General features: G+C 40.0%; 1 protein-coding gene across 2 annotated transcripts; it reads left to right on the top strand.

Moving 5' to 3' along the window:
- The first annotated feature begins 204 nt into the window (after positions 1-204).
- Positions 205-10,258, top strand: pop5 (POP5 homolog, ribonuclease P/MRP subunit). 2 transcript variants are annotated; one of them, XM_072587244.1, is made up of 5 exons: positions 205-336; positions 5,936-6,078; positions 9,349-9,498; positions 9,651-9,734; positions 10,127-10,258. In XM_072587244.1, the coding sequence occupies exons 1-5, from the start codon at positions 317-319 to the stop codon at positions 10,225-10,227; spliced, it is 498 nt and encodes a 165-aa protein (XP_072443345.1). In that variant the 5' UTR covers positions 205-316; the 3' UTR covers positions 10,228-10,258. The 2 variants fall into 2 exon arrangements, with proteins under 2 accessions (XP_072443345.1, XP_072443346.1); XM_072587245.1 differs by having other exon boundaries at positions 301-370.
- The last annotated feature ends 1,530 nt before the right edge of the window (positions 10,259-11,788 follow it).

Here is an 11,788-nt window from a genome sequence, read left to right as displayed (position 1 = left end):
ATATAAAGTTTCTTGTGGCACAGTAGCCGTGTCCCCATCTCTGGGTAAGGAGCCAACTACTCCAGAACTATAACATAATCCTTAACATCGCGACACTCAATGCTGTTTAATATTGGATCCGGAGGCACTGGTCCCGCCCATACCCGGAAGTCCAGTGATAACCCCGCCTCCATTTTGTGCCCATTGGTGAAGCCGTGCCGACGGCTGTCGTTTTCTCTGTGGTGATTGACTGGCTGTGTTGTCAATCAGTGAGATGGTTACATTTCCGCAGTAACAAGTGGGGCCGCCGTGCCGTGCCCGGGGGGAGGCGGTCAGAATGGTTCGCTTCAAATCCAGGTAATTGGGATCAGCTCCGCTCCTAGACTTGGAGGTAGTGATCTTGCGGGGACGTAGACAGTTCGCCAGCTTTCTGAAGCCAGACTGTGACTTGCTGTTCAGCTTTATTTTATTACTAGAGGTGTAACGGCCTTCCCATAGACACAGGAGGACATTCAACGGGATTATTTTGCTGTTAGGTTCTAGCCAGAGAGATTTCATTTTATTTGCAGTACTTTCTTTCCATCCCTCCCGATGGTGATCGTTAGTAGGACGCCTAAATTTCTGCTGTGTCAGATGAGAGCACAGATAGTGAGGGTAGAGTTTTGGGACTCCAGTGGCAAAATGGTAAAATGTGTGGTTGTACTGAATCCTCTTGATGAGTCAAAATCTGGGGGTTGGGGGGGAAGAAGAACAGGGAATGGGTCAGCGTGGGTTGCTCTTCGGAGGGTTGGTGTGGACTTGGGCCTGTTTCCACACTGTAATCAGAAGTCGAGGTAATCAAAGGGTCAAATAGCAAGTTGATATTTAGGATCCGTGGCCTCTTATCAGAACCAGCATATCAGGTTAAAGATATTATCTGACCCCTTTGTCTCAGAAGTTTAAGCGCCCACAATTTTAGACCTCCAGCACGTTTTATAACGTATTACTTGAAGCCCCATGAATGTCTGATTAACATTTTGTTGTTTGTATCTTATGTTGATGTCCTTTGCATTGTTTATAGTTTCTGAAAATCTAAAATAATTGAAGGTTTAAAGGAAATAGGTGGAAACACTGCAGACACTCCTGTGAATCGGCGTGTGCTTTCACATGTCCAACAGCTTCCGGAATGTATCCAGATCCCAGCGTTTATCAGAAAGCCCCTGCCTCTTCTGGAGTACCGTGTCCTGTTCTGAGACTGGAGAGGGTTCAGAATAGATTTACCAGGATATTGCTGGGAATAGAACATAGACCAAAAAAAGTACATTACAGAACAGGCCCTTCGGCCCACGATGTTGTGCCAAGGATTAATCCTAATCTAAAATGAAATAACACATGGACAGCAGTGCATATCCAGCAGCTGCTTAAATGTCCCTAATGATTCTGTTTCCACCACCACCGCTGGTCACACACTGCATGCTTTCACAACTCTCTAAATAACCCCTGATGTCTCCTCTATATCTTCCTCCTAACACCTTAAAACTGTGACCCCCTTGTAGCAGTCAATCCTACCCTGGGGAACAGCCTTTGGCTATTGACTCTATCTATGCCTCTCATTACCTCGTACACCTCGATCAGGACTCCTCTCCAGAGAGAAAAGTTCAAGCTTAGTCAACCTCTCTTTGTAAGACAAGCCCTCCAATCCAGGCAACATCTGGTAAACCCTCTTTGCATCCTCTCCAAAGACCCCGTATCTTTCCTGTAACAGGGCAACCAGAACTGGACACAATATTCCAAGTGTGGTCTCACCAGGGTTTTGTAGAGCTGCAGCAAAATCTCATGGCTCTTAAACTTGATCTCCCTGTAATGAAAACAAAACAGCATATGCTCTCTTAGCAACCCTATCCACTTGGGTGGCAACTTTGAGGGATCTAGGCACTTGAATGCCAAGATCCCACTATTCCACCATACTATCAAGAATAATGTCTTTAATCCTATATTCAGCATTCAAGTTTGATGTTCCAAACTACATCACTTCGCATTTATCGTGGTTGAACTTCATTTACCATTTCTCAGCCCAGCTCTGCATCCAGTTTGTCACACTGCAGCTTGGAATAACCCTCGATACTATCAACGGTACCGGCAACCTTTGTCATTGCAAATTTACTAACACACCCCTCAACCTCCTCATCCAAGTCATTCATAAAAACTGCATAGAGCAGAGGCCCAAGAACAGTCCTGCTGGCCACCACTGAACTCCAGGCAGAATATGTTTCATCTATAACCACTCTCTGCCTTTTGTCAGTCAACCAATTCTGAATCCAGAGATTAAATCTGGTTTGAGTTACAGGGATAGGCTGGGACTGCTTACTAAAGTATAGAGGCTCATAAAATCATAGGGTAAACAGGTGTCAGCTGTCTTTTCCCTGCGGTGGGGGATTTCAAGACTGGGGGCATATTTTTAAGTGGAGAGAAAAAAATTAAAAAGACAATGGGGGGGCAATTTTTTTTTTACATAGTGGGCCAGGCATAGAATGAACTTTTTGAGGATGTGGTGAATGTGGGTACAGTTTAAAAGATACTTGTATGAGTAAGAATTGTTTGGAGGGATATGGGCCAAACACAGGCAGGTGGGGTTATGGTCAGCATTGACTGGTTGGACTGAAGGGTCTGTTTCCATGCTGTATGACTATGACTCAGGTTGCATCTATAAACAGTTCTCAATACTCTTGTAAAATGGAGAGCAGCATAAACTTGCACGAATGACATGCAGCCTGTAAGGGTTAAATTATTATAACAATTGCACAACAAATCCATAAATAGTGGGTGTAGGCTATTCAACCCATCAAGTATGTTCTTGGAGTGTAGGTTCATAGCTCCTTGAAAGTGGCGTCACAAGCTGATAGGATAGTGAAGGTGGCATTTGGTATGTTTTTCTTTATTGCACAGAGCATTGGAGTACAGGATGCTGGTTAGGCTGCTTTTGTAATATTGCATGCAATTCTGGTCTTCCTCTGATAAGAATGTTGTGAAACTTGAAAGGGTTCAGAAAAATTTACAAAGATGTTGCCAGGATTGGAGGATGAGAGCTACAGGGAGAGGCTGAACAGGCTGGGGCTGTTTTCCCTGGAGTGGTAGAGGCTGAGGGGTGACCTTAGAGGTTTTAAAATCATGAGGGGCATAAATAGACAAGGTCTTTTTCCTGGAGTGGGGGAGGCCAGAACTAGAGGGAATAGGTTTAGGGTGAGGAGAAAGATAGAAGGGATCTCAGGGCAACTTTTTCATACAGAGTGGTGAATAGATGAGCTGCCAGAGAAAGCAATGGAAGGTTTAAAATATGGTATTTGTACTAGCTATCTGTATGGGTATATGAATAGGAAGGGTTTGGAAGGATATGGGCCAACTGCTGGCAAATAGGACTAGATTAATTCAGGATATCTGGTCAGCATGGACAAGTTGGACCAAAGGGTCGGTTCTTGCTGTACATCTGACTATGTTCTGCTTGAGAGTAACTACTGTGATTTCCTCTAGTGTTTGTTGCTAAAGCGCCTCCTTCAATCTGGAGAAGATCATGCTGTAAAGGGTGAAAGGTCACCTTTGCAAGTAAAACTTGCAGGCAAGGTGAAAACCACAAATTTTGGAAATCACCAGGTCAGATGGCATCCATAGATATAGAGTCTAAATGACTTCTTCAGAACTGAAATAAAATGTGGAGGGGACAGTTTTTTTGGGGGGGGGGGGAAAAGGGAGAAAGAGGAGTGGTGAGTGTAGGGTTCAGATTAAGTAATTGGAATGTGAGAATGGTAGAACAATGGTATTGCCAGACTTGAAAAGGACAATAAGATGTGGGGAGGGGAAAGAACATGGTAACAAGCTAAAATTGGCTCACAGTTTAAAGGTGCTGAACTCAATATTAAGTCCAGAAGGCTGTAAAGTGCCTAGTCTGAAGATGAGATGTTGTTCCTCCAGCTTGTGCTGTAATTTGCTGAAACACTGCAGTATACAGAGGACAGACAAGTGGGTTTGTGAGCAGGGTGCTGTTAAAATGACCAGCTACAGGAAGGTCAGGGTTATGCTTTTACACATACCAGAGATGTTCTGCAAAGCGGTCACTCCCTCTGCATTTGCTTTCTCAAATACAGTAGGCCACACTGGATGCAGTGAACACAAGATATTTCAGAAATGTGCAGGTTGTGTAGGAAGCACTGGTTGAGAGTACTGGATAGGTTTAAACCACTGAAGCAAAGAAGGGATAGCAGGGCAAAGGAACCTTAGATGACAAGAGATATGGAACATCTAGTCAGGAGGAGGAAGGAAGCGAATGTTGAGGAGGCAATGATCAGACAGGGCTTGAGAAGGTTACCAGGTAGCCAGGGAGGAACTGAAGAATGGACTTAGAGGTAGAAGGGGGCATGAAAACATCTTGGCAGGTAGAATTAAGGAAAACCCCAAAGTATTCTACATTTGAGGAACGAGAGGAGGACCAGACTGAGGGTAGGGCTGATCAGGAATAATGGAGGGAACTTGTGCCTGGAGTCAGAGGAGGTCCTTAATGAATAGTTCACTTCAGTATTCACTACTGAGAGAGACCTTGTCACTTTGAGGACAGTGTAAACGGGCTGATATGCTTTAAACAGGTTGATGTTGAGGAGGAAGAAATTTTGAAAAATATGGCATAGATAAGTCCCCTGGGCCAAACAGGATGAGATTACTCCAGGAAGTGGGGGAAGAGGTTGCTGCTGCTTTGGCAATGATGTTTGCACCCTGTCCACTGGAGTAATACCAGATGATTGGAGGGTGACAAATGTTACTCCCTTTGTTCAAGAAAGGGAATAGGGATAACAGAATTAAAGACTGGTCAGTCTTATGGGAGTAGTGGGCAAATTATTAGAGAGGATTAAGAAACAGGATGTATTATTTGGAAAAGCTTAGCTTGATTGAGAGAGAGGCTTCAAGGGCCAGGCATGCCTCATAAGCCTTATTGAATTCTTTGAGGATGTGCCAAAATGCATTGAAGGTAGAGCAGTGGATGTAGTGTATATGGAGTTTAGCAAGGCATATGATAAGGTTCTCCCATGGTAGGCTACAGGACACAGGGGAATTTGGTTGTTGGGATGCAGAATTGGCTGGCTGATAGAAGACAGAGGGTGGTAGTAGATGGAAAGCATTCAGCCTGGAGCTTGGTGACAGTGGTGTTCTGCAGGGATCTGTTCTGGAACCTCAGTTGATTTTTTTTTAAATGAATGACTTGGATGAGGAAGTGAAAGAATGGGTTAGTAGGTTTGGTGACACCAAAGTTGGAGTCGAGAGCTGTTGTAGATTGCAATGGCACATTACAGGATGCAGAGCTGAGCTGAGAAGTAGCAAATAGAGTTCAACCTGGAAGGGTGAAGTGACTCATTTTGTAAGACTTAAATGCAGATTACAGGGTTAAAAGCAGGATTCTTGGCAGTATGAAGGAAGAGAGGGATCTTGGGGTACACATCCATAGATCCAACAAAGTTACCAGCCAATTTTTGTGGTGTATGGTATATTGGCTTTCATTAATGGGGTATTGAGTTTAAGAATCACAAGGTTATGCTGCAAGTCAAAGCCCTGGTTCGACCACACTTGGAATATTGAGTTCTAGCCACCTCAGCAAATGGATGTGGAAACTTAAAGGGTGGAGAAATTTACCAGGATGCTACTTGGACTGCAAGATGTGTCTTATGGAGAAAGATTGAAAGAGCTAGGGTTTTTCTTACAGGAGAAGAGGAGGATGAGAGGTGATTCAACAGCTGTATAAAATGATAAGCATAGATATAATGGATATCCATTTCCACCCTGAGAAAAAAAGTCTCTGGCTATCAAAAAGGGTGCATAATTTTAAAATGATTAGAGGAAGGTTTAGTGGACAAGTCAGTTGTACATAAAGGTTGAGTGAAATAATGCAGAGACCATTTCAGATATCCAAGTAAATGTGATATTTCTCCAAATACAGGTACCTGTTATGTGAGATGGTGTTCGAGAATCCACAGTTTCGGCACTGTATCGAGGAGAAGAATATCTATAAAAGAGTCAAAGATGCAATCATTCAAGTACATGGTGACTTTGGATATGGCTGTTGCTCATTATCTCTGGCAGGTTTGTAACGGAAGGTTGACAATCAAAGTTTAAGGGACTGAATACAACATGTTGGGGAAAAATCTGAATCTCTATCTTGCACTCTTATACTGAGTTATTTGTATTGTTGCAGATGTGTAACCAGTGTCAATTGGTGGAAATAAGTGGTCAGTGTTCTTCCTCGTACCACTTGATGCCTGCTAGAAATCATACCATTTCTAATTTGTTTCATCTACCGAATAACTGAATTTTTAACTGTGCTAGACTGGTATTCTTGCCAACTGTCCATAACTAGGGAAGAGGAAGAAAGTTTTAAGCACAATAGTGGGGAAGAGATATCAAATTTAAGAAAGCAAACAGAAGTTAAGGCAAAAGAGAAAGGTCTTAATGCAGAAAATAAACTGAGATGGGACAGACAAATCAAACCAACAGAAAAGACAACTTACAAAAAATTGTTTGAGGAGACATCATATTTGGAAAAAGTGAATAGAAATAAGTACAATGCGGTAGCCATTTTAGACATGGCTGCAGGAATGACATGGATTGGGACCTGAATCAACAGTGTAAGACATTTAAGGACAGGAGGCTAGGAAAGGGACGTATTAGCTAAAGAAGGATATCCTAATTTCAGGAAGCCAGGATGTAAAAATGTTGAGTTACCTGGAGGAGTGGAATTTAACAGGAACTACACAATAAGGTGGAAGTGTTAAAAAGGCTTGACAATAATAAAGGGGGATTTTAATCTATGTGTTGGCTGGTAAAGTCAAGTGGGCAGAGGTTGCCTAGATGAACATTTTCATTAACATTGTGATATTTTTTTAATTTATACACAGAGGAGCTGACCAGAAAAAGACTATTTTAGGAACTAATATTGGTATTAGGAACACAGGAAAGGAATAGGTTATTCAGCCCATCAAGCCTTGCTCAACCACTTAACGAGCAAGGCTTAGAAACACTTCACTGTCTTTTACATACTAACCCCATAACACTTACACAATCAAATCTACCAACCTCTAAATATTATGCTTCCACAGCTGACAAGTAGAAAATTCTAAAGATTTGTAAAGCCCTCATACAAGAACTTCTCATTTGTCAGAAATGTTATTTCCTCTTATTTTTAAAATGGTCTGGTGATTGTATACTTCACAAATAGTAGAAACCTGTTCCCTGCGTCTACTATTATCTATCCCTTAAGACTTTTGTAGGTTTCAGTGAAATTATCATTTCTCAAAATACTGGCGAAGGGCAGACTGGGTATGTAATTTCTTATGAAAGTTCCCCTATCTAGGAACCAGTCTAGTGAACCTTTATTGCCATAGAGGATATGTGACAATATCTTGAGATCAAATCTGCATAGTAGTCCAGATGAAACTACTATACAATTGAGGCAACACGTCACTATTCCTGAACTCTCATCCTCTTTCAATAAAGGCTAACATTACATTAACCTTCCTAATAGCTTGCTGCACCTGCATGTTAACAAGGAACCCAGGTCCTTTTGCACAACTACTTTCCAATCCTGACACTCCACCAAAAACCAAAACTTTGTCCTAAACGAGTGGACAACTTCATAAGTTATATTCCAGATGCTTTTGCCCACTTACTGTCCAAATCTTCCTCCAAACACATTCTTAACTTAGCTATGTATATCTGCATATTTTGAAATATTACATTTCATTACTAACTCAATCCCTTGATTATAGTGTGAATAGTTTGGGCTCAAATACTAATCCTTGTGGTATCCCAGTAGCAGACTTCCAATGGAGGAATGACATCTATTCCTGAGCTGAGGGAAAAAAAGTTAATCTGTGTTAGTATATTACCATCTAACAAACATTGATTTTGCTAAGCAACCTACCATTGACCCCTCTTTTTCCCACACCCCCCATACGCTAGTGATGTGCTAGTACAACATGTAATTGAGAAAACTATAGAACATAGTTTACCATTAGAACTACAAGAGTATGAAAGCTTGAGCACTCAGAACACATCTAGAAACCTTGTGTAGTATTGGTCACCTTTTATTTAGGGAAGGATGAATGTTAGAGAAGCTCTTAACACATTAATGTGCCTACTTCTAGGCTAGAAGACTCAGGTTCAAGTTCATCTGCTTGTGCCTCCCAAGAATCAGCTGTGATGCGACACCCATAGAACATTTTGATTGTTGTGCACTTTTCCACTTCCTTTAGCCACTTCCATTCATTAGTATAAAATCAGAAATGGAGCTGCTGTTTGGCTGGTCTTAAAGGCATCTGAAGTCTTTATGTAAAACTAGAGTTGGACTTAGTTGAATTCAGTCTTTTGTTTGCAATAGTTTACGCATATTGTGCTCTAATTCTTACCCAGTAATGAGCACTCCTTGATGTTCAAAATAACTGATCAGTGATTGTATATAATTGGCAGAATGAGATTTTATACTTTTGTTCTCTGCTTACCAATAACTCCTGTCCTAGATAATGCTGAAACATGTTACATTCAAACTATATTCTTATAAAATAGCCCTCTGTAGTAAATGTATGAGTTCATTAGGTTTGAAGATGCCTTTCCTGAAAAGATAGTCCTCTCCTATTCCTTTGCTTCCCAAAAATTCAGAAGGATTAAGAAGTGATTTACACTATGAAGCAAGGAATGAATGCACTAAACATTGCTGTAACAAACAACTGGAAGAAGAAACTTTAGCAACTATCATTCTTTACATTTGATTTTTGGAATAACTAATTTCATCTACTTTGCTTAGAGCACAGCACACAATTCTTCAACAAACATCCTTCAGTGATCAAACTTGTCAAATGCCATTTGTCCTTCTTAACAAAGCAGCTAAAAAATGTTTGTTTGTTTTTTTTTAAAAAGAGAAATGGTTTTCATCCCAAGAGTCAGTGATCAAAGAAGTCAACATTTAGAATTTTGATAAGAATACTGCCAGGAGAGGGGAGGGTGATTTTGCTTTCAAAACATTTTAAAGTGATAAAGCAGATTGAAGAGAAACTTCGAAGGGGATTTGAATACACACTTATTTGTAGGACTACTGTGGAACATTGACTCAACATTTACAAGGGGCATCTTCTGCATTATTCTAAGTGAGAAAAGCTGTGGAACTAAAATGGAGATTATAGGTGACCTTTGTTGAAAACTGAAGCCAATCATATACTTGTGCCAGCCCAATCTTTTTCTCCTAGGATTGAGTAATTAATGCACATTCTGCTTTGGACCCCAGCAAGCCATGGTATTAAAAAATACAATGGACAGTTCACATAAGTGTTACTGATTTTTGTTTTCCCTCTTCTCTCCCAGTCAAGTACCTAAATGCCTACACAGGGATAGTCTTATTGAGATGTCGGAAAGATTTCTACCGACTGTTATGGTCTGCCCTGCAGTTTATCACTTTCCTGGAGAGCAAGAACCAGAAGTACCCCTGTTTCTTCAACACACTGCATGTGGGAGGTAGGAATGATGAAACTTTTGATGCAGAATTGGCTATTGACTTGTTACACCTATTTTAAATTTGAGTCTAATACCCTAAAAAGCTCTTGCTTTTTAAACTTTTGCCTTTAAATCCTTAAGACTGCACTAATAATGAATTCTGGTCTTTTGAGGTACTATCCGAACCTGCCAAAAGTTCCTCATCCAGTATAACCGCAAACAATTGCTCCTCCTCCTGAAAGACTGTAAAACCAAAGGTGAGAAACTTTTACTTTGAGTTAGTACTGTGGCTTCCCATTTCCACTATCCATTTTCAAAACAACAGTTTCCTTTTTAAATGCCTTGTTTAAAGGATCACCTCCAGATGTCCCTCCAATAGATAAAGCTAAAAGACGTCTATCAGAGAAATTATTGAAGCACTAATCAAACCTGACAAAAACTATTTGGTTAAATCAGCTACAATGTTGACTGTTCTTTTATGGAAAAAAAGTCACTTGAGTATATTGACTGCTTTCTCTGCTAAGGTACCACAATTATCATGTGATGATTTCAGCAGATTTCATTGAAGCCTTAAGATCTTATACAAAACCTCCATTTTTTTGACCCATCCAAATAGATGCTTTTAATGCCTTTTCACTTTTGTTTTCAGGGGAGAGGGAATCCATTCAAAGGTCAATCTTGAGTTGTTCACTGAAAGAAATGGAGCAAGAGCAATTGAAGTATCAAGAAGAGGAGATAGATGTGAATTAAGTTATGAAAATAAACTGCAAAACAGCAAGAACTGCATTGTGGTATTTGTTCCATCTGAACAATCATGGTGTTGAAAATTGAATAATCTTTAGTTCAGATTTAGAGCTCTCAACACCCCAGACCATTCTTCACTGTTAAACACCTCAATTCTTTTCATTAGGGCAGCCTTGTGGTGGAAAAGAACTTTTATTGGCATGGACTGAAGTGATTAAAAACTAGTCCAGAATGATATTTGCTATTGGATGCTTAGCCTTTGTAGGCATAGTCTTAAAGATGAAAAGCTGGCACTTATATGGTAAGCTACCTTCCACAGTAATTGAATACCTTGCTAGGTCTTCTCTGGGACAGTTTAAATAAATCATGTTACTGTGGGCTTAAACCACAGCAGTTAGGTGTAGTTCAGCTTTATTTAATTGAACTAAATCACTGATCATATCATGAAACTAAATGATTATTAAAAACCCATCTGTTTCATTATATTCTTCAGGAAAAGAAATGTCATCCTTATCTATACTGGCCAAATAGAGCTCCCCATAACCAAAAGTTGATTTTTTAAAATGGCTAATAAACCATTGACTATTAGGCCAATTAGAGATGGGTGATTACTGCAGATATCGTCTGTGTAACTTTTAACCCACAAATGAATTTGAAGAAATGTTATTGCTTGTTGTAGTTGATGTATAATCAAGGCTACAAATTTGGCTCAGCTAGTAAAACTCAATCAAATACTTTATCTATTAAACTCTCTGCAACCTACACCCAACTTAGGTTAACAATCTGTGCCTTACTTGAGGATTTCAGAGTAAGCCTACAAAATTAAATATAGTTTCTTTTCTTTAAGATATTAACCTATTACCCCATTTCTTCAATTAATGCTACCCATAAAATCAAAGTAAAAAGCATTTTTCAATGCAGTTGTTCATACTTTCATTTTAAGCTTACCATGTAGTTATCAAGTTACAAACCTATATGCTGCAGGACATAGGAATGTGAAATATAATATGTACAGAAGTAACAATGTTCTCAATTGGAGCTGGGTGTACTCATCTCCTTGGACTAAACTTGAATTTGGGAATGTTTGAGATCATTTAAAACCCTTGTGCTTGCACCAATTGCAATACAGCATTTAAAAAATTAGTCATGGACAAAGGTCAAGAAATAGTGGTGCTTAAAAGGGAAACATCTTTCAATAATTAGTCATTGTTGCAATATACTTAGCTACTGGTGCAGAAGATCAGTTTGATTATTTAAGTGTTTTATTTCATTGGTTTAGATGGCTATTAGTGCAGAGGTAGTGTTTCTTTGAGCCAGAAGGCCTAGGCTCAAGTTGCACCTGCTCCAAAAAGTGTGTAATAACAGCTGAGCAGGTTGATAAACAATGGCATTAAGTTGAAGAAAAGGGAAAGCCAGTAAAAGAAGTCTTGTGTAAATTATTTTTCTAGGGCAGATCAGTGGTTTTCCTGGCCAGGATTGACTGACTATTCCCTCAAACTAAATGAGATCTAAAGATTCCAATTGTATGAGAGAAACTGGTCATTCTAAGTGAATGGCTATGGTTTTC

This window comes from Chiloscyllium punctatum, chromosome 17, assembly GCF_047496795.1.
Source record: "Chiloscyllium punctatum isolate Juve2018m chromosome 17, sChiPun1.3, whole genome shotgun sequence".
In the NCBI taxonomy this organism is placed as follows: Eukaryota; Metazoa; Chordata; class Chondrichthyes; order Orectolobiformes; family Hemiscylliidae; genus Chiloscyllium; species Chiloscyllium punctatum.
Note: the sequence above shows the minus strand (reverse complement) of the source record. Positions and strands in the feature narration are given on the sequence as shown.